General features: G+C 44.9%; 1 protein-coding gene across 1 annotated transcript in view; it reads left to right on the top strand.

The window, feature by feature from the left end:
* The first annotated feature begins 669 nt into the window (after positions 1–669).
* The window catches only part of ptges (prostaglandin E synthase), a 28021-nt gene continuing 5779 nt past the window's right edge, over positions 670–22911 (top strand). The window contains exons 1-2 of the mRNA XM_080211981.1: positions 670–838; positions 7840–7922. Of these exons, the coding sequence (XP_080068107.1) occupies positions 734–838; positions 7840–7922 (188 nt within the window). The 5' untranslated portion in view covers positions 670–733. The remainder of the gene's footprint in view (positions 839–7839; positions 7923–22911) is intronic.

Here is a 22911-nt window from a genome sequence, read left to right on the forward strand (position 1 = left end):
TGTTTCTTCCCACAATCCAAAGATGTTAGGATGATTGGCCATGTTAAATTGACCCTAGGAATTCGCAGTATAAATATGAGAGGTTCGGGAATAGAGTCTGGGTGGGATATTTTTGATGTGGATATGCCGGCGTTGGACTGGGCTGAGCACAATAAAAAGTCTGACAACACCAGGTTTAAGTCCAACCGATTTAGTTGATGTTCATGTCACACTATCTGTAACCCCCGTGACTTGCCTGGGTTTGCAAAACCTCACTCACTGTGCTGTCTGGAGACAATACACATCTCTTTAACCTGTGATCAGTGCTCCTTCCACTCACAGTGTTGGCCACTTTAGGACTTGAACAGCAGGTTAGGTGTAAAGATTCGCATTCTAATCAGTAATCTGTAAACTGTCTGTGCTTTATATGCTCTGTCTGAGGCCAGAACTCTCCATTCACCTGACGAAGAGGCAGTCCCCTCGAAAGCTTGTGAGTATTATCAAATAAATCAGTTGGACTAAAACCTGGTGTTGTCAGACTTTTTACTGTGTTTACGCCAGTCCAACGCCGGCATTCCCACATCACTCCTTCTGCACTGCAGGCATTTCACGGTTCTAGACGGATTTTGAGATTTTTTTAATTTGGGGGTGGGTTGTCAAAGGCAGCCTGGAGTGTACAGGGGCTGGGTGAGAGACAGGGGGCGTGAACCAGTTCCACAGCCCCGCTGCCTCCGGCTAGTTCGCAACAGAAATCATGGACAATCCAGTCTTCGCCTGTTACACTTTCTACAGCACCCTCCTCATCCTCAAACTCTACACACTGGCTGTCATCACTGGGCAACTCCGGCTCCACAAAAAGGTGACAATAACTTTAGTTTTTGTTTAAAGAAAAAGGCAGGCAGGACTTTTTCCGTTCTCTGGTTTGAAATGTCTGTGTGAGAGAGCGAGAGAATGAGGTGATGCTTTTGTTACTTAACGTAGAGAGCGGTGTCAAGATTTAAAAGTAGATGTGAGTAGGAATTCCAGATATTGGAATAATAAAAGTTGCAATAGTTTTGAAACTTTTTCCGGAAGGGAGAGTTTAAATTCATTGTTTTTTTAAAAAAAAGTCTCCGTGTTTTCCTTAGTCTTGAGGTTTCTAGATACATATTTGCACAAATTCTCTCTAAGCACGGGAAAAGCGTGTAATTTTGTAAATTCCTCCGTGTTGGGGGTTGGGATTTCATTTTTGCTCCCGTGTGTATAGCAACATGGTAAACAACATAATGAGATTTCACCCTGTCTGGATAAATTTCAATATGAAATCCCAAACACAAATCCAGCGAATTATTTTCTTCGTTACGAACAGATTCTTAAAGGGAAAATCGGAGGTCAGTAAGATTTAAGACATTAAGATAACTAATGAGGTCTCTCCTATAGTGTGGGCAAGACTTGGTCACCTTATTGTGGCGAGTGTAAGCAGTATTTTCCATTATTGTTTAATATATATTCCTGCATGTTTGAGATCACTGGTTAGGTCGTACTTTGACGATAATCAAGGCTGCATAATCAATACAGTGGGTAGCACTGCTGCCTCACAGCGTAAGAAGTCTCACAACACCAGGATGAAGTCCAACAGGTTTATTTGGTAGCAAAAGCCACTAGCTTTCAGCGTGCTGCCCCTTTGTCAGGTGAGTGAGAGTTCTGTTCACAAACAGGGCATATAAAGATGCAAACTCAAGTTACAAAATAATGATTGGAATGCGAGTCTTTACAGGTAATCAAGTCTTAAAGGTACAGACAATGTGAGTGGAGAGAGCATTAAGCACAGGTTAAAGAGTTGTGTACTGTCTCCAGACAGGACAGTTAGTGAGATTTTGCAAGCCTAGGAAAGTTGTTATGGGGGTTATAGATAGTGTGCCATATCTGTAACTCCCGTAATGACTTGCCTGGGCTTGCAAAATCTCACTAACTGTCCTGTCTGGAGACAATATCCTCCCACTCACCTGACAAAGGAGCAGTGCTCTGAAAACTAGTGGATTTTGCTACCAAATAAACCTGTTGGACTTTAACCTAGTGTTGTGAGATTTCTTACTGCGTTTATCCTTACGGAGTTGAGGAGGAACTTCTTCACTCAAAGGGTGGAGAGTCTCTGGAATTCTCTGCCCATTGAAGTGGTGGAGGCTACCTCACTGAATATATTTAAGTCACAGGTAGATCGGTTTTTGACAGACAAGGGAATTAAGGGTTATGGGGAGAAAGCTGGAAAGTGGAACTGATCCACTTCAGATTAGCCATGATCTTATTAAATGGCGGGGCAGGCTCGAAGGGCTAGATGGCCTACTCCTGCTCCTATTTCTTATGTTCTTATCCCAGTCCAACGCCATCTCCACATCATGACTGACAGCGATAGGGATAGGGTTGGATTCCTAGCTTGTGTCACTGTCTGTGCAGAGTCTGTGTGGGTTTTCTCTGGGTACTCTGGTTTCGTCTCACAATCTGTAAGATGTGTTGGTTCGGGTGCATTGGCCATGCTAAATTCTCCCTCAGTGTACCCGAACAGGCGCCAGCATATGGCGACTAGGGGATTTTCACAGTAACTTCATTGCAGTGTTAATGTAAGTGTACCTGTGACACTAATAAATAAACTTTCAAATGTTACTCTTGTCGTGTTTAGAGACTTCTCACCTAAGTGTTGGGAAGACTGAGAAACCATCAAAATATATGGAAGTATCAATAGCATAGGAATCCCTGTCAGCCATTCAGCCCCTCAAGCCTATTCAGTCCTTCAGTAGCAGTCTGCATCTTAACCATCCACGAGCCTTGGCTCTCTTAATCCGAAAGAGAAAATGCTGGAAAATCTCAGCAGGTCTGGCAGCATCTAAGAGCTGATGTTTCGAGTCCAGATGACCCATTGCAAAGCTAAAAGGTATAAAAAAGTGGGTGATATTTATACTGCAGGTATAAGAGGCAAGGTCTGGTGGTAACAATCTGAAACATTGACGCGGTGATTCAGCCCCAGTCTGGATCGCATCTGATGTAATACCAACTTGAATCGATAAAACTGGTTTTAAACAGGAGTTTAAAATTCGGGAAGGATGGGGCACAATATATAAAAGCAAGATTGTTTCCGATGAGTGAGGGAAGAGGTGCCATGAGCTGAAAGATTAAAATGTAAAAGACTTACAAACAATGATTTGTATTAATATTAACATCATCAATAACAGGAACATCAGCAGTCAACACAAAAGTAAAATGGCTGACAGTGCGTTGGAGGGAAGTGCTGGTGTAGTGGTATTGCCGCTGGGCTAATAATTCAAGATTAATAGTCTGGGACCCAAGTTCGAATCCCATCACGGCAGATGGTAAAATTTGAATTAATTAAAAGCCTAACAATGGCCATTGTCACAAAAACCCATCTGGTTCACTAATGTCCTTTAGGGAAGGAAATCTGCCGTCCTTACCTGGTCTGGCCTCCAGATCCCACAGCAATGTGGTTGATTTTTAAATCTCCTCAGGAGTGGGCAATAAAAGCTGGGCCAGCCAGCAACACCCATGTCCCGTGAACAAATTTTTTAAAAAATTGCCAAGAGGAAGAAACATGAGAGGTGGGTTTGGTGGAGTGTCAGGAAGGAGAGGGAGATGGAGAGGTTTAGGGAGGTTATGATCAAGAGAGGGAAAAATGTTTTATACGTTAGGTTGTGAGACTTTGGAATGCAATTAATGATTGATAAATAGGTCACATCAACATTTAGGATGTTAGATTGGTGGATGATATGTAGAAGGGCGGGTAGTATTGAGGCAGCGAGGCTTGCAGAAGGACTTGGGCAGGTTAGGAGAGGGGGCAAAGAAGTGGCGGATGGAATACAATGAGGAAAAGTTTGAGGTTATGCACTTTGGAAGGAGGAATGGAGGCATAGACTATTTTCTGAATGGGAAAACGCTCAGGAAATCAGAAACACAAAGGGATTTGGGAATCATTGTTCAAGATTCTCTTAAGGTTAACGTGCAGGTTCACTTGGCAGTTAGGAAGGCAAATGTAATGTTATCATTACGTTAAGAGGGCTAGAATACAGGAGCAGGATGTGCTTCTGAGGCTGTATAACGCTTTGGTCAGACCTCATTTGGTGTATTATGAGCAGTTTTGGGTCCCATATCGAAGGAAGGATGTGCTGGGCTTGGAAAGGATCCAGAGGAGGTTCACAAGAATGATCTCTGGAATGAAGAGCTTGTTGTATGAGGAACGGTTGAGGATTCTGGGTCTGTACTCATTGGACTTTAGAAGGATGAGGGGGGATCTTATTGAAACTTACAGGATATTGCAAGGCCTGGATAGAATGGATGTGGAGAGGATGTTTCCACTAGTAGGAAAAATTAGAATCAGAGGACACAACCTTAGGCTAAAGGGACGATCCTCTAAAACAGAGAAGAGGAGGAATTTCTTTAGCCAGAGAGTGGTGAATTTGTAGAACTCCACAGCAGAAGCTGTGGAGGCCGGGTCATTGAGTGTCTTTAAGACAGAGATAGATAGTTTCCTCATCCCCATTCTCTTGCCTTTTTCCCATAAGCCCGATCCGCTTATTAATCAAGAACCTATCAGTCATGATTGAATGGCAGACTCGATGGGCCGAGTGGCCTAATTCTGCTCCTGTGTCTTATGGTCTTATGAAAGCAAGAGGAATAATGTAGACAGGCAACATGGAACTGTTCATATGGGGGATAAACATCAACATGGAGTGGTTGGATCAAATGTTTTAATCTGAGTTCTAGGCGGGATTAGGATATTGAGTTGGACTGTCAGCCATGATCATAATGAATGGCAGAGCAGGCACAAAGGGCCAAATGGCCTCCTCCTGCTCCTATTTTCTATGTAAACCTACTTCAGTCTGAAGCGAGTATAGAGATTGGCCAGAATTCTCTGGCTGTTCACACCCCGCTGCCACTGCCAGCGAGAATGGAGAATTTGACACTCAGCCAAATCTCCATTCACTGCAACGGGACTGGAAAATCCCAGCCGCAGGTGAGGTCGGTGAATCTAAGTTTAAGTTTTTAATTTTTATTAGTATCAGAAGTAGGCTTCTATTAATGAAGTTACTGTGAAAATCCCCTAGTCGCCACACTCCGGTGCCTGTTTGGGTACATAAGAAATAGGAGCAGGAGTAGGCCATCTAGCCCCTCGAGCCTGCCCCGCCATTCAATAAGATCATGGCTGATCTGTCGTGGCTCAGTTCCACTTTCCCGCTTTCTCCCCATAACCCTTAATCCCCTCGCTTATCAAAAACCCATCAACCCGCATCTTAAAAATATTTAGCGAGGCAGCCTCCACCACTTCAACGGGCAGAGAATTCCAGAGATTCACCACCCTTTGAGTGAAGAAGTTCCTCCTCAACTCCGTTCTAAACCGCCCCCCCTTTATCTTGAGGCTGTGCCCCCTAGTCCTACTATCCTTTCTGAGCGGGAAGAGTCTCTCCACCTCTATCCTATCCATCCCATTCATCATCTTATACGTCTCAATGAGATCTCCCCTCATTCTTCTAAACTCTAACGAGTACAAGCCTAGTTTATTCAGCCTCTCCTCATAGCTCAACCCCCTCAACTCCGGTATCAGCCTAGTAAACCTCCTCTGCACTCCCTCCAAGGCCAAAATATCCTTGCGTAAGTACGACGCCCAAAACTGCACACAGTACTCCAGCTGCGGCCTCACCAATGCCCTATACAGCTGCAGCAAGACTTCCCTACTTTTATATTCAATCCCCCTCGCTATGAAGGCCAGCATCCCATTCGCCTTCCTGACCACCTGCTGCACCTGCAGGCTGGGTTTTTGCGACTCATGCACAAAGACCCCGAGGTCCCTCTGCACCGTCGCCTGCTGCAGTTTTTCGCCCCGTAAGTAATAGTCCTTCCTGCCATTGAGGGGTTCACTGAGGGGGAATTTGTTGTGGCCAATACACCCGAACCAGCACACCTTTCGGAGTGTGGGAGGAAACTGGAGCATCCGGAGGAAACGCACGGGGGACAATGTGCAGACTCGGCACAGACAGTGATCCAAGCCGGGAATCGAACGCGGGTCCCTGGGGCTGTGAGGCAGTAGTGCTAACCCACTGTGCCATCGTGAAGCCGTTACTCGCTCATTCCTCAAGAAGTGTGAGCCGCTGATGGGAAGCTTGCTTTGCTGGGAATGTTCCATAGCATTAAAAGCATTCGGCCCACTATGTCATTGTTGTTGATCCGCAGCAGCTTCCTCCTATCCCTCGACATCTAAACATCTCAAGTTTAGGTCTTGACCCACCTTCCTGTGTTTATCTAACTTTCCACTAAATGCTAGTCACGCTGTGAAAGAAATAACTTGCACAGCATGATCCCACAAACAGAAATGCGATCATGCCCATTCAACGAGCATTTGATAATGCTGGTTGATTGGCCAGGAGCCCACTGGAGAAGTTAGAATCATGGAATCCCTACAGTGCAGAATGAGGCCATTCAGTCCATTGAGCTTACATTGACAACACAGGTCCTATCCCCACAACCCTACATATGTATCCTGCCAATTCCCGTGACACTAGTTCCCTGCAGTTCTTTGAAATGATGCCATAAGATCTTCTGCAGCCTTTTAAGAGGCCAGACAGAGTCTCTGTTTAATGTCTCATTTGCTAGACAGCACCTCTGGCAGTGCTGCACTCCCTCAGTACTGCACTGGGACTGTTAGCCCCAATACTCTGTTCAAGCCTCCAGTGTAGGGTTCGAACGCATTGGACCCGTGGTTGAATGTGCCAGCACTGAGTCACAGCTGAAACCCAATTGGAGAGACAGTACAGTAGGCACCGGGGATGGCACAGTGGTCAACACTGCTGCCTCATAGCTCCAGGGACCTGGGTTCAATTTCTGGCTTGCATCACTGTTCTTCCTGTGTCTGTGTGGATTTCCTCCGGGTGCTCCGGTTTCCTTCCACAGAAAGATGTGCTAGTTAGGTGAATTGGCCATGCTAAATTCTTCTTCAGTGTAACCCGAACAGGCACTGGAGTGCGGCACCTAGGGGATTTTCACAGTAACTTCACTGCAGTGTTAATGTAAGCCTACTTTTAACATCAATAAATAAACTAAAACTTATTTACTCTCGCCTTCAAATTTATCCTGCTACTTGCCCTGACACTAAAGGGCAGTTTATCACGGCTAATCAACCTACCTTTGTATCTTTGGAATGTGGGAGGAAACCGGAGCATCTGTAGAAAACCCACACAGACACGGGGAGAATGTGCAAACTCCACACTGACAGTCACCCAAGGCCAGAATTGAACCCGGGTCCCTGGCGCTATGAGGTAGCAGTGCTAACCATTGCGCCAGCGTGTCGCCCACTGTTAATCCATCTAATTTACACATCTTGGGACACTAAGGGTGGGATTTTATGACCACACTTGCCCTAAAACTGGAAGACCCCACCCGAGGTCAACGGACCTTGGCATGGTCTGCCCCCAGCCCGCTCCGGTCCCTGTGGCAGCCAGGATGGAAAAATTCTCCTGTAAGGAGCAATTTTGAAATTTTGTCCCCAAACATCTCAATCTCTTCCTTTAAGACACTTCTCACAACCAACCTTACTAACTAGGACTCCTATCCTAATATCTCCTTGTGTTGGCTGGTGTTAAATTTTGTTTGGTAAAGTTTCTGTGAAACACCTTGAGTCACCTTACTATATTTTTAAATTATACTTGTGGTTGGAGACGGTTAACAGAGGAAGGATGGAGAAAACCATCTCGCGACGTTCTTCTCAGGGAAGCTGTGTTGGAACGTTTGCAGAAACGTTGATGCCACAGTTACTGACTGAAGCTTTACTTTGCAACACGGCTTCACCAATGTGTTTCCACCTTCCCCTCTCCCCCTCAACAGGCTTTCGTCAATCCAGAGGATGCATTGAGGCATGGCGGGCTGGAATATTATCGAACTGACCCCGACGTGGAGCGAAGTCGAAGGTAACGTTATCGTTTTTGTGGACTCATGGAGTGAAACTGCGCTGAAGGAGCCCATTCGGCCCATTGTGCCTGTGCTGGCTCTGTCCAAGAGCCAAAAGAGAAAATGCTGGAAAATCTCAGCAGGTCTTGCAGCATCTGTAAGGAGAGAAAGCTGATATTTTGAGTCCCTTTGTCAAATGGCCAAGGGTTGACCCCTTGTCAAAGGGCATCTGGACTTGAAACGTCAGAGATGTGCGGGTTAGGTTGATTGGCCATACTAAATTGCCCCTTAGTGTCGGGGGATTAGCAGGGTAAATATGTGGAGTTAAGGGGAAAGGCCCTGGGTGCAGACTCGATAGGCTGAATGGTCTCCTTCATCACTGTAAGGATTCTATGAATCGATGAAATGAAAGGAAAAGAAAAATCTCTGAAGCAGAAAGCCTGAGAGCTCTTTATATATCATCAGAATACATTCATAACTTGTGTTATATCCCATTGAACATATAAATGTAATGGCCAACCAGTTCATTTGCACCAATTGAATTATGGAGCTGACTCACTCTGGGAGATTTACTGTATCCTACCATGTAAGCTGAGACATGTTCTTTTAAACTGATGGCCCACAAAGGGAAGAAATAGACATTTTTGGTGGTGGGGGTTTTGGTTCTGTTTGATATACATTTCCCCCACCCACACTACTGTTCTGAAGCTATACTCACCTTTTCACCAATTTTCCAACCTGCACACCATCTTTCCTGGTAACAATTTAGAGAATCTTTGCTGCTATGTTTGGCTTTCATAGCTTTGTTTAAAAGGATTGTCAGAGCTGCGTGAGAGCCTCCACACTGGCCTGGGCAATGTCTTATATAAAATCAACAACGCTTCCTTACTTTTAAAGTCATTGCTTGCATATAAAATCCAGAATTGCACTGATCGATCGTTGCCACTTTTACCTGCACTCTCATGCTTTAAAATCTTGGAGGTGTTGGTCTAGTGGTATGATCACCAGAGCATTAATCCAGAAACTCAGCTAATGTTCTGGGGACCCAGGTTCGAATCCCACCACTGCAAATGATGGAATTTGAGTTTAAAAAATCTGGAATTAGGAATTTACTGATGTTGGATTGTTGGAAAAACCCATCTGGTTCACTACTGTCCTTTAGGGAAGGAAATCTGCCGCCCTTACCTGGGCTGGCCTACATGTGACTCCAGAGTCACAGTAATGTGGTTGACTCTCAACTGCCCTCTGAAATGGCCTAGTTCAAGGGCCACTCAGTTCAAGGGCAACTAGGGATGGGCAATAAATGCTGGCCAGCCAGCGATGCCCATGTCCTACAAATGAATTTTTAAAAAAATTCTGCACTTTTAGACATTTCAATTTCTTTTAAAATATACTTACCTTCACTATTGCTTCATCCTGCAATATAAAATATAATGGGTGGGATTCCCCCCCCCATGGCTGCCTGAGGCATGTTATGCAATGGTGGAGGTGGCCCACCATTGGTTAGTGGCAGAATCATAGAATCCCTACAGTGCAGAAAGAGGCCATTTGGCCCATCGAGTCTGCAATCCCACCCAGGCTCTATCCCTGTAACCCCATCCATTTACCCTAGCTAAGCACTAAGGGGGAACTTAGCATGGCCAGTCCACCTAACCTGCACATCTTTGGACTGTGGAAGAAAACTGGAGCGCCCCGAGGAAACCCTCCCAGACACAGGGAGAATGTGCAAACTCTACGTATCTTCCAGTCTCGTCAATGGCTTTTTCTGTTGCTCGCCCCCCCCCCCCCCCCCCCCCCCCCTGCTGCCGGAGAATCTGCAACAGGGCAGTGGAGGGTGGGGGGATTGGGTCACCATTACTGGGTCGGGAAGATCCCACTAGCGGGACGGGTTAGAACATTGAACATAGAACATTACAGCGCAGAACAGGCCCTTCAGCCCACGATGTTGCGCTGACCAGTTAAAAAGCAATGACCCTCTAACCTAAAGCAAACCCTTACCATGGAAAATTCAGCCTGACAATTCTCTGCACGGAGCTTACATTTGCCCACTTCATTCACCTGTCCCTTGAAGCACATTGGGGCAGTGTAAGGAAGTGGGATGATCTGTAAGAAGGAGACATTTGCTCGGCTTAAGGTACATTTCCAATCTAGTTTTACCTTCAAACATATTACAGTGGACCTGAGAATTGAAGATATTGCCCTTGATTCACAGCATGGAATTATCAAATGCGCTCACACATCACATATGCCACAATCTCACAATCATAAAACAAATAATAAGACCACAGTAAAACGGAATAAGAGCTGTCGCTGATATTCCTGCTTTTGCATATGTGTTGTTCAAAACTTACTTACTACATTTAACTGACAACACAAAATTAGGCCCAGCCAGCTCTCTCATTGCCACAGAGGGATGTGGAGGCCAGCTCACCGAGTGTCTTTAAGACAGAGGTTCTTGATCAATAAGAATTATGTGGAGAAGGCAAGAAAATGGGGATGCAGAAAGAGGCCATTTGGCCCATCGAGTCTGCCCCGACCGTCATCCCACCCAGGCCCTATCCCTATAACCTCTTGCATTAACCCCAGCTAGTCTCCCTGCCACTTAGGGGAAATTTAGCATGGCCAATCCACCTAACCCACACACCTTTGGATTGTGGGAGGAAACTGGAGCATCCCGAGGAAACCCACGCACGCACGGGGAGAATCAGCCATGATTGAATGGTGGAGCAGACCCGATGGACCAAATGGCCTAATTCTGCCCCTATTTCTTATGTCTTGGTCTGTGCTGGTAGGCCATACTAGCCTATCTCCCACCTCATTTCATCGCACTCTTGTCTGTAGTTTTCTCCGAATGTACTGTGTTTCTTCACAGGACGTGGACCCCCGGGCCAGACCAGCGTTTATTGCCCATCCCTATAAATGCCCTTTGTAAGGTGGTGATATGCCACCTTCTTAAATCGCTGCAGTGCATGTGGTATGGGTCCACCCACAGTGCTGTGTATCTGCATCTTACAATCTACTGTTTATCTAGTTTCCTTTCAAATGCGTCAGCGATATTCACCTCAACTCTTCGTGCGAGTGAGTTCTGCATTTTAACCACTTTGAGGGAAACAAAATTCTCTTGAATTCTCTGTTTGAATGTTTTAGTGACTGTCGTGTATTTATGGTGCCTTCAGTTTGGGATTCCTCCATAAGTGGAAACATGTTCTCCCTGTCTCCCCTATCAAACCCCCTATTAGGACACCCCTCAGACTTTTTATTTCTAGAGAAGAAAGACCCTAGCCTATTTAGCATTTATATGTGTTGTCCCTCAGTGCTGATAACATCCTTGTACATCCTTATTACATGATGTGGAGTTACCGATGTTGGACTGGGGTGGACACAGTAAGAAGTCTCACAACACCGGCTTAAAGTCCAACAGGTCTATTTGGTAGCACGAGCTTTCGGAGTGTTACTCCTTTAGGTGAGTCACCTGAAGAAGGAGTGACACTCCAAAAGCTTGTGTTACCAAATAGACCTGCCCATCTTTATTACTCCAGGGGTGTTGATGGGCAGCATGGTGGCACAGTGGTTAGCACTGCTGCTTCACAGCATCAGGACCCGGGTTCAATTCCTGGCCTTGAGTCGTTGGCGGTATGGAGACTGCACATTCTTCCTGTGTCTGCATGGGTTTCCTCCGGGTGCTCCAGTTTCCTCCCACAGTCCAAAAGACATGATGGTTAAGTGCATTGGCCGTGCTAAATTCTCCCTCAGTGTACCCGAACGGGCGCTGGAGTGTGGTATCTAGGGGATTTTCACGGAAACTTCATTGCGGTGTTGATAAATAAGCCGTGACACTAATAAATAAACTTAAACCTGAAAAAGTCCCAGCCTATACAGCATTTTATGATGTGTGTAATCTCTCGGTTCTGATATCATCCTTGTAAATCCTTATTACTCCAGGGACATGGTACTGAGTAAATTGTTGGATCCATGGCTTGACAAGTCCTAAGGATCTTAACAGAAGTGGTGAGGGAAATAGCTGATGCATTGGTTTTAATTTTCCAAAATTCCCTATTTTCAGGGAAGGTTCCATTAGATTGGAAAATGTCGATTTTTTTTTTTATTCATTGGATGTGGTCATCACTTGTTAGACCTGCATTTATTGTCCATCCCTAACTGCTCTTCGTGTTAGTGCATTTGAGAGTCAACCTTATTGCTGTGGCTAATGAGTCACATATAGGCCCAAACCAAGTAAGGGCAGTAGATTTCCTTCCCTAAAGGACATTAATGAACCAGACATTAATGTTTCCGACAATCGGCATTAGTTTCATGGTCATCATTAGACCATTAATCCCAGATGTTTAAAAATTGAATTCCAATTTCACCATCTGCAGTGGTGGGATTTGAACCCCAGTCCCCAGAGCATTATCCTGAGTCTCTGGATTACTAGTCCAGAGAAAATACCACTATGGCACCACCTCCTTATTCAAGCAAGGAGGTCACAGAAAGCAGAATGTTGGAAGATAATATAAAAGATGTTAAAACTTAGGAAATGTAAGGGAATCAGGCAGAGTCAACATGGTTTTGTGGAAGGGAAATCAGGTTTAACCAATTTATCGAAGTTCTTTGAAGAAGTAACGTGCTGTAGATAAAGGGGAATCGGTGGATGTACTGGACTTAGATTTCCAAAAGGCATTTAATAAAGTCCCACATAAAAGGTTATTGTGGAAAATAAAAGTTCATAGTGTAGGGGCTAACTTACTGGCATGGAAAGAAGATTAGCTGGCTAACAGAAGAAAGAGAGTAGGTATAAATGGGTCATTTTCTTGTTGGCAACATGTAATGAGAGTTGTATCACAGGGATCAGTGCCGGGGCCTCAACTTTTCCAACTTATATAGATTACTTGGATGAAAGGACCAAAGGTGTGTGTGCTAAATATGATGATAACACAAAGACAGATAGGATAATAAGTTATGAAGAAGACACAATGAGGCTGCAAAGGGATATAGATAAGTTAAATGAGTGGGCAAAGATCTGAAAACGGAGTATAATGTGAGAAAATTTAAACTTGTCCATTTTGGTGCGAAGAATTAAAAAGAATCTCATCTAAATCTGATATGCAGAGGAATCCGGGTGTCCTAGTGCATGAAGGTTAATATGCAGGTGCAGCAAGTAATTAGGAAAGCTATTAGAATATTTTTTGTTTATTGTGAGGGGAATTATATACAGAAGGAGGGAGGTCATGCTGCAGTTATACAGGGGCATTGGTGATACCACATCTGGAGTGCTGTGCACAGTATTGGTCTCCTTATTTAAGGAAGGATGTAAATGCTTTGAAAGCAGTTTAGAGAAGATTTACCAGACCAGAATGGAAGGGTTGTCTTATGAGGAAATGTTGGACATGTTAGGCTTGTATCTGCTGGCGTTTAGAAGAGTGAGATTGAAATATTTAAGGGGTATTGACATGGATGTAGAGAGGATGTTTCCTCTTGTGGGAGAATGTAGAAATGGGATCCCTATTTGAAAAGAAGTGGTTATCCAATTAAGGCAGAGACAAGGATAATTTTTTTCTCTGCAAGTCTTGAGTCTTTGGAACTCTCTTCCTCAGTGGAAGCAGTCATAAGAACATAAGAACATAAGAAATAGGAGCAGGAGTAGGCCATCTAGCCCCTCGAGCCTGCCCCGCCATTCAATAAGATCATGGCTGATCTGAAGTGGATCAGTTCCACTTTCCCGCTTTCTCCCCACGATTCTTAATTCCCTTGCCTACCAAATACCTATCTACCCGTGACTTAAATATATTTAGTGAGGTAGCCTCCACCACTTCAACGGGCAGAGAATTCCAGAGATTCACCACCCTTTGAGTGAAGAAGTTCCTCCTCAACTCCGTTCTAAACTGCCCCCCCCCCCCTTTATCTTGAGGCTGTGCTCTCTAGTCCTGCTGTCCTTTCCTAGTGGGAAGAATCGCTCTACCTCTACCCTATCCATCCCCTTCATTAGCTTATACGTCTCTATAAGATCCCCCCTCATCCTTCTAAACTCCAACGAGTACAGACCCAGTCTATTTAGTCTCTCTTCATAGGCTAACCCCCTCATCTCCGGTATCAGCCTAGTGAACCTCCTCTGCACTCCCTCCAAGGCCAAAATATCCTTGCGCAAGTGCGGCGACCAAAACCGCACACAGTACTCCAGCTGCGGCCTCATCAGTGCCCTGTACAGTTGCAGCAAGACCTCCCTGCTTTTATATTCTATCCCCCTCGCTATAAAGGCCAGCATCCCAATCGCCTTCTTGATCACTGAATCTTTTTAAGGAAAAGCTAAATATATCCTTTAATAAGCAAGGGGGTGAAAGGTTATCAGGGGATAGGCAGCAATGTGGAGTTGAGGTTACAGTCAGGTTAGCTAGGATTTTACTGAATGGGGCAGCAGGCTTGAAGTGTGGCCTACTCCTGCTCCTAATTCATATGTATGTATGTTCCCAGGTACCTTTAGATAGTCAACATCTTTTCCCAGAGGAATATTGGAAGATAATATTAAAGATGTTAAAGCAGGAAACTTGGGAAAATATAAAGTAATTAGGCAGAGTCAACATGGTTTTGTGAAAGGGAAATCATGTTTAACCAATTTATCGGAGTTCTTTAAAGAAGTAACGTCTGCTATAGATAAATGGGAACTGGTGGATGTACTGAATTTACGGGACATAGGTTTATGGTGAGAGGGGAGAGATACAAAAGGGTCCAGAGAGGCAATTTTTTCACGCAGAGGGTGGTGAGTATCTGGAACGAGCTGCCAGAGGTAGTAGTAGAGGCAGGTACAATTTTGTGTTTTTAAAAGCATTTAGACAGTTGCATGAATAAGCTGGATATAGAGGGATATGGGCCAAATGCGGGCAATTGGGACTAGCTTAGTGGTAAAAAAACTGGGTGGCATGGACAAGTTGGGCCGAAGGGCCTGTTTCCATGCTATAAACCTCGATGACTCTATATCCATTTTGCAATATGGAGGAAAAACTGCACTAAATATTCCAAATGTGGTCTAGCCAAGATTATGTTTCTGTTTAACGTGACACTGTTGCTTTCCAATTCTATTCCTCCAGAGATGAAGTCCCTTTAAGAATGAGACTCTGCCACATACCAAATAGTTCTGTCAGATATTCCTTGGCTATGTCCCTTGCAGCCCTCATCTTGCTCAATTCCATAGATGGTAAAACCTATTGCATACGTCTGAGTCCTGAAATGCAGGAGGTCGGCAGGATTAGAACATAAGCAAAGACAAGCGCTGCAGTGATTTATCCTGAATTGAAGCCAGTTACAGATTTATTTGTGAAGTGCAGCAGTGATTAAAACCAACGTAACCTCTGGAGTAAAACCCATGCAATGGCAAAAGCACAGCCTCTGACGCAGTTGGAGAGGGTGAGCTCCAAGAAAAATTTGGAGCCAATGTTTTTGTTGGGCAAACGCACTTGATTTATCTGTTGAATCAAGTGTTTTTTTAATGGATGACGAATTTGCTAAATGATAGTGTAGCTCATTCCTCATGCAGTATCATCTCCATCAAAAACTCCTTAACTCACTGAAGAAAGCCAGATGGCAATTCTGGTGTGGGATCCTGGCCATGGAGAAACAGGAACATTTATCCACATCTCAGTATGCTGCTAAATTTAACATTGCAAGTTACTTAAAAAACCTACTTGTAGCCATAAGAACTCTCAGAAAATGTTTAATGACCTTAATAAATTGAGCGCAAACCAAGATTTAGACATTGGGTGATTGCTTTGGTATCATCCATTGTTCACCAATGTCTGGCTTAAAAGATGATGGGCGGAATTTTACCGGCACGTGCGCCCAAGGTTCGTACGATCCCACCCGAGACCAGTGCTGTTCTCCGAGCCTCACCCGCTCCTGGGATCGGGCCAGGTGTGTTGGTAAAATTCTGGCCGATGAGTTTCAAGTCCTACTACACAACACAAAATATAGGCTGTCATTTCAGTGCAGTCCGCTGCACTGTGAGTGCTGTTTTTTTTTTAAGTGATCTATTAAACTGAGGTTCCGCCTTGCCTTCTTAGGAAGATCCCATGGCATTATTTCCAAAGCCTAACAGGAGTGTTCCCCTGGTCAATATTTATCTCTCAGCCAAAATCACTAATGAAGGTTATCTGGTCACTAACTCAATGCTCTCTATGGACTCTTGCTATGCACACACTTGCCACACTGCATTTCGTACATTACATCAGTGACCACACTTCAAAACGTAATTCATTAGCTGCGAAGCATTTTAGCAGTTGCTTGAGATGGTGGATTGGCACTGTATAAATGAACTTCTTTCCCTTCTGTTTATACTTCACATTTTTGTAATTCCTCCATCGCCCACTGCAAACACCACTGACCGAGTGCTGCATATGTTGAACCTGCGAACTTACACGTAGAATCCCTACAGTGCAGAAGGAAGCCATTCAGCCCATCGAGTCTGTACTGACTCTCCGAATGAGCATCTCACCCAGGTCCACCCACCTTCCCTCTCCTCGTTACCCTCTGCATTTGCCGTGGCTAATCCCACCAGCCTGGACATCTTTGGACATTAAGGGGCAATTTAGCATGGCCAATCCACCTAACCTGCACATCTTTGAGTGTGGGAGGAAACTGGAGCACCTGGAGGAAACAGACATGGGGAGAACATGTGAAATTCTGTAAATTCCTCATTGACTTCTGTAAGAGGAAAATGTATGTTTATATAATGCCTTTAACAACCTCGGGAAGCACTTTCCAGCTAGTTGGTGAAGTCATTGTTGTAATGCAGGACAGGCGATTGCTGCTTGTGTGCAAATTGGCAATGTGATCATTTCCAAATAACCTGTTAGACCAAAAGGGAGCAGAAGTAGGCCATTCAGCCCATTGCGTCTGCTCCGGCATTCATTGAGATCATGGAAAGGTGTGGAAGCATTGGAAAGGGTGCAGAGGAGATTTACCAGGATGTTGCCTGGTATGGTGGGAAGGTCTTATGAGGAAAGGCTGAGGGACTTGAGGTTGTTTTTGTTAGAGAGAAGAAGGTTAAGAGGTGACTTAGTTGAGGCATACAAAATGATCAGAGGATTAGATAGGGTGGACAGTGAGAGCCTTTTTCCTCGGATGGTGATGGCTAACATGAGGGGCTTAGCTTTGGGGGGGGTGATAAATATAGGATAGATGTCTGAGGTAGGTTCTTTACTCAGAGGGTAGTAAGGGCATCGAATGCCCTGCCTGCAGCAGTAGTGGACTCGCCAACTTTAAGGGCATTAAAATGGTCATTGGATAAATGTCTGGATAACATTGGAATAGTTTAGGTTAGAGGGCCATTAGATTGGTTCCACTGGTTGGTGCAACATTGAGGGCCAAAGGGCCTGTACTGCGCTGTAATGTTCTATGTTCCATCGTGAATGATCTGATGTGATAATCTTCAACCCCACTTTCCCACCATATCTCCATAACCCTCGATTTCCTTACTGATTAGAAACCTGTCTATCTCAACAACCCAGCCTCCACAGCACTCTGCAGTAAAGAATTCCACAGATTCACTCCCCTCTGGGAGAAGAAATTCCCCCTCTGTCCTAACTGCATGACCCCCTTATTCTGAGATGTTTCCCTCTGGTCCTAGAATCTCCCACAAGGGGAAACTATGTCTCAGCATCTACCCTGTCAAGCCCCGTGAGAATTCTGTGGCCGGAATCTTATCACCATTCACGCCGGCGGGATTTTCCCATCCCGCTGCAGTGAACAGGAGATTCGGCTGGCCGCTAACTTCTCCGAGCTCGCTGCAGTGGGAACGTGTTGTGAACGGCAGTTAAGATTGTGCCCAATATAGGTCACTTCTCATTCTTCTAAATGCCAATGAGTACAAGCTCAACCTACACAACCTCTCATTAGAAGATCGCTCCATACCTGGGATCAAACTAGTGAACCTGTTCTGGACTGCCTCCGATGCCAGTATATCTTTCTTTAGATAAAGGGATTAAAATTTTCACAGTATTTTAGGTGTGGTCTAACCCAGTGCCTTGTATGGTTTGAGCAAGCCCTCCCTGTTTCCTGTTTTTGTGAGGTTGATTGAGAGATAAATATTGGTCAGGACTTTGGGGATGATTTCCTTGCTCTTCATAGAATCATAAAATGCCTACAGTGCAGAAGGAGGCCATTCGCCCCATCGAGTCTGCACCGACCACGATCCCACCCAGGTCCTATTCCCATAACCTCACATGCTAATCCCCCTGATGTTAGGCTCAATTTTAGCATGGCCAATCAATCTAATCTGCACATCTTTGGAGTGTGGGAGGAAACCGGAGCACCCGGAGGAAACCCATGGAGACACGGGGAGAACCTGCAAACTCCACACAGACAGTGACCCGAGGCCGGAATTGAACCCGGGCCGCTGGCACTGCGAGGCAGCGGTGCTAACCACTGTGCTGCCTTTCTTTAAAAGAGTGCCACAGGATGTTTTACATCCACCTGAGAGAGGAGGCCAGCTCTTGGCTGAATGCCTCATCGGGAAGATAGAAGCTATGCAGCACTCCTTTACTTCTGCTCTGGAAGTGTTGGCGTAAATAGTTGCTCTCAAGTTGCTGGAGTGGGACTTGAACTTATATGATAACATTCTGATTCAGAAGTGAGAGAGTTGCCAACTACGCCACAGCTGAGTAAGCTCTTGCACATCTGACTTTCACACCATTTGAATGAGTTAGACAGTTAATCAATCAACTTTCAACTTTAGTCAGCATTGTTGAGTAGGCAAACACAGGAGTGATTTTTTTTTTAAGTTTATTTATTAGTTAACGTAAGCCTATTATAGGCTTACATTAACACTGCAATGAAGTTGCTGTTCAAATCCTTTAGTCGCCACTCTCCGGCACCAATTCAACATTTTAGCATGGCCAATTGTAATAACTCCCCGGAGGTGAAAGTCCCGTCATCAAGTTACTTTATTTACACCATACATCTGTACACAGCAGCTGCCTAGTTGCTCCCTGCTGAATGCAGGCTGGGAGCCTGACAGACCTGCTTTAAATAGGGAGAATGAGGCTCCCTGATTTAAGGCTCATCAGGTATCTCTTTTGCACACCTAACAAGTAAACAAACTCAAATTAACTTAAGGACAAATTAAAAGGGGCAGCTCCCAAAAAGGAAGAGGAACAGCCTGAGCCAAAATCAAATCACAAAGGAAACTTAAAACGTTAAATCATAATGTGATTTTTGGAAAGTTTATTTATTAGTGTCACAAGTAAGGCTTACATTAACACAGCAATGAAGTTACTGTGAAAATCCCCACATTATGGTACCTGTTTGGGTCAGTGCACCTAACTAGCACGTCTTTCAGACTGTGGGAGGAAGCTGGAGCACCTGGTAGAAACCCACGCAGACACGGGGAGAACATGCAACCTCCCTACAGACAGTCACCCAAACTGGGAGTCGAACCCGGATCCCTGGCCTTGAGGTAGCAGTGCTAACCACTGTGTTATCGTGCCACCTATAATCATAGTCAGAGAGAAGGAAATAAAGATTGAATTCAAAGAGTAAAAAAGAGAGAAAGAGAAAAAGACTATTTACAAGTTAGGGGAGTGTGACAAGGCTGGTACAGTTGTTCCATTTATGAGCTGGAGAAATTGAGTGGTGTTGCCAATCATAAATTTAGACATTAAAAGGGTCCTTAGGTCTTTAAGTATCAGCCATAACTTTCAGCGATTTTATATAACCTTAATGGTGCAAATGCGGCAATAAAGAGCAAAGAATAGTACAGAGCAGGAACAGGCCATTTGGCCCTCCAAGCCTGAACTGACCCTAATGCCCTAACTAAACAAAAAAAAACCTTCTGCCCTTACTGGGTCTGTGTCCCTGTATTGTGGAGTTTGCACATTCTTCCCATGTCTGCGTGGGTTTCCTCCGGGGTGCTCCGGTTTCCTCCCACAGTGAAAAAAATGTGCAGATTAGGTGGATTGGCCATGCTAAATTGACCCTAGTGTCAGGGGAATTAGCAGGGTAAATGCATGGGATTGCGGGAATAGGGCCTGGGTAGGATTGTTGTCAGTACAGACTCAATGGGCCGAATGGCCTTTTTCTCTACTGCAGGGATTCTATGATTTTGTTCCCTCCCTATTCATGTAACCATCCAGATGCCTCTAAAATATTGCTAATATGCCTGCTTCCACTACATTAACACTGCAATGAAGTTACTGTGAAATTCCCTTAGTTGTCACCCTCCGGCACCTGTTCGGATACACTGAGGGAGAAATTAGTACAGCCAATGTGCATCTTTGGATTGTGGGAGGAAACCGGAGCACCCACAGGAAACCCACGCAGACACAGGGAGAATGTGCAAACTCCACACAGACAGTGACCCAAGCTTGGCTCCACCAAGCCAGGAACTGAACCCAGGTCCCTGGCGCTGTGAGGCAGCAGTGCTACCCACTGTGCCACCGCACCATAGTAGGTCAGATGAACCAAAATCTTGGTCAGAAAGGTAGGGTGTAAGGAATGTCTTATATGAAGAAAGCAAGTAGCGAAGTGGAGAGGTGTAGGAAGGGAATTCCAGAGCTCGGAGCCTGGGCAGCTGAAGGTGCGGCCGCCAGTGGTGTAGTGAAGAGGGAATGCCCATGACGCCAGAGTCGGGAAGAACGCAGATATCTCAGAAGGTTTATGGGGTGAAAGAAGATGGCAGAGATGGGGAGGGACAGGGCCATGGAAGGATCTGAAAGTAGGGATGAAACTTTTAGAATGAACTTCAAAATCCGGAAGGCTATTTGGCCCATGACTGTGCTGGTATGATGGTTAGCCTTTAAGGAGTGGAGTAGAACATGAGCCATTATCATGAGGTTCTTTGTGACCACTATTGGAACATTACTGACGGGGAGTTTTGGAGGAGTCATTCTCAGATAGAGGAGGTTGGGCCATATAGAATGGAATTAAAAATGGTAAAGAGGAGGCTGAATGAGGGAGCAGATCCCCAAAAGCTTAAAGTTGGCTTTGATTGAGGGAATGTGATTTAGGGAAGGATGTTGGTGGCAGGAGATATATAGAAACACAGGAGAAGGTGCAAAAATGATTTACAGTCTTCTGTGCTCTAGGTGTAAAAATCCCAGCCTGTTTAGCTTTTGTGAATAAATACAACCTCTCAATTCTGGCGTCATCCTCAGCTGGGATTGTGTACACAGTTCTGGGCATCACATAAGAGGAAAGATGTGAACACTTTGGAGAGAGTGTAGAAGAGGTTTACAAGAATGGTTCCAGGGATGAGAAACTTCAGTTGTGAGGATCGATTGGAGAGGTTGGGACTGTTCTCCTTGGAGGTTCACAGCACCAGGGGCCCGGGTTCGATTCCAGGCTTGGGTCACTGTCTGTGTGGAGTTTACACGTTCTGCCCCGTGTCTGCGTGGGTTTCCTCCGGGTGCTCCCGTTTCCTCCCACACTCCAAAGATGTACAGGTCAGGTTAATTGGCCTTGCTAAATTGTCCCTTTTGTGTCAGGGAGATTAGCAGGGCAAATAGGTGGAGTTAAGGGTATATGACCTGGGTGGGATTGTGGTCGGTGTAGACTGAATGGGGCAAATGGCCTCCTTCTGCACGATAGGGATTCTATGATTCTACAACGAAAGGGACATACAGATTTTAAAGTGGTTTGCAAAAGAAGCAAATGTGGTTGGGGAAAATCATTTGCACGTGGCAAGCACGTGGTGTCTGCAATGCACGGCCTAGGAGTGCGGTGGAGGCAAGTTCAACTGAGGCATGCAAGAGGGCATTAGATGATTGTTTCTATTGAAATAGTGTGCATGGGGTACAGGGAAAAGGCAGGGGAATGGCACTCAATCATGATGCTCCTTTGGAGAGCTGGTGTAAACACGACAGGCTGAATGGCCTCATTCTGCGCCAAAGCGATTTGCTTGTAAGTCTTTGCACCTTAGTCAGTACTTTTATATTTTTTTTAATTAAAGACTAGATCTATTCACGATAAAGGTACTTCAGCTGTGGTCTAACTTCTCTGCTTTTCAATTCTATCTGTCTAGAAATAAAGCCCAGTGTTTCAATAAATACGATATCTGATTTAGTAAGGAAATATGTGACTCACAGTCCCTCAGTTTTTGAGGAAATCTCTCTTTACTCATAAAGACAAAGGAAATGCCTTGGGATAATGAAATTCCTGGCACTTTTAACCAAAGTTAATGAAGAACACATGTTGATGCACAAGAAAAACAGGAGAAGTGTTCCCTGCAGTCATATCCACATAATGGAAAACACTCAGTGAATGGCCATTTGTAAAGTTTCGAGTTTCGCCTTCCCGGTTTGCAATCTGGTGTACGTCGAAAGAGGTAAATACAAGGAAGATTTGCAAATCCAAAGCACCTTTCACCATTTCCCAACATCCCGAAATATATGAACAGCAAATCAAATACTTTGGGAGTTCAATCACTATTGACATGTAATAAATATGGTTGATAAATTTACAGAATCCCTACAGTGCAGAAGAGGCCATTCGGCTCATTGAGTCTGCACCGACTTCCAGACAGAGTGCCAAACTCGGGTTCTCTCCCTGCCCTATCCCCATAACCCCGCACATTTACCATGGCTAATCCCTTCTAACCTACACATCTTGGGACACTAAGGTGCAATTTAGCATGACCAATCTATCTAACCTACACATCTTGAGACACTGAGGGGCAATTTAGTATGGTCAATCTACCTAACCCACACATCTTTAGATTGTGAGATGAAACCCATCATGTAATTTGGGGTTCTCGCTCAGATATTTAAATACCTGATCCAGATTAGTGTCACATTTACCTGCCTGGAGAATTTCTATTTCTTTGAATCACAAAATCTCGAAAGTGCGGAGCATTCAGCCCGAGTCTGTGACAGAACATCTTATCCAGGCTCTATCCCTGTAACCGTCTCTATTTACACTACTAATTCCTCTAACCTATACATCTTTGGACACTGAGGGGCAATTCGGCAAGGTCAATCCACCTAACCTGCACATATTTCTACTGTGGGAGGAAATCAGAGCATCCAGAGG

The sequence above is a fragment of the Carcharhinus amblyrhynchos genome, chromosome 25 (assembly GCF_965287045.1).
Source record: "Carcharhinus amblyrhynchos chromosome 25, sCarAmb.v2.hapA, whole genome shotgun sequence".
Lineage (NCBI taxonomy): Eukaryota > Metazoa > Chordata > Chondrichthyes > Carcharhiniformes > Carcharhinidae > Carcharhinus > Carcharhinus amblyrhynchos.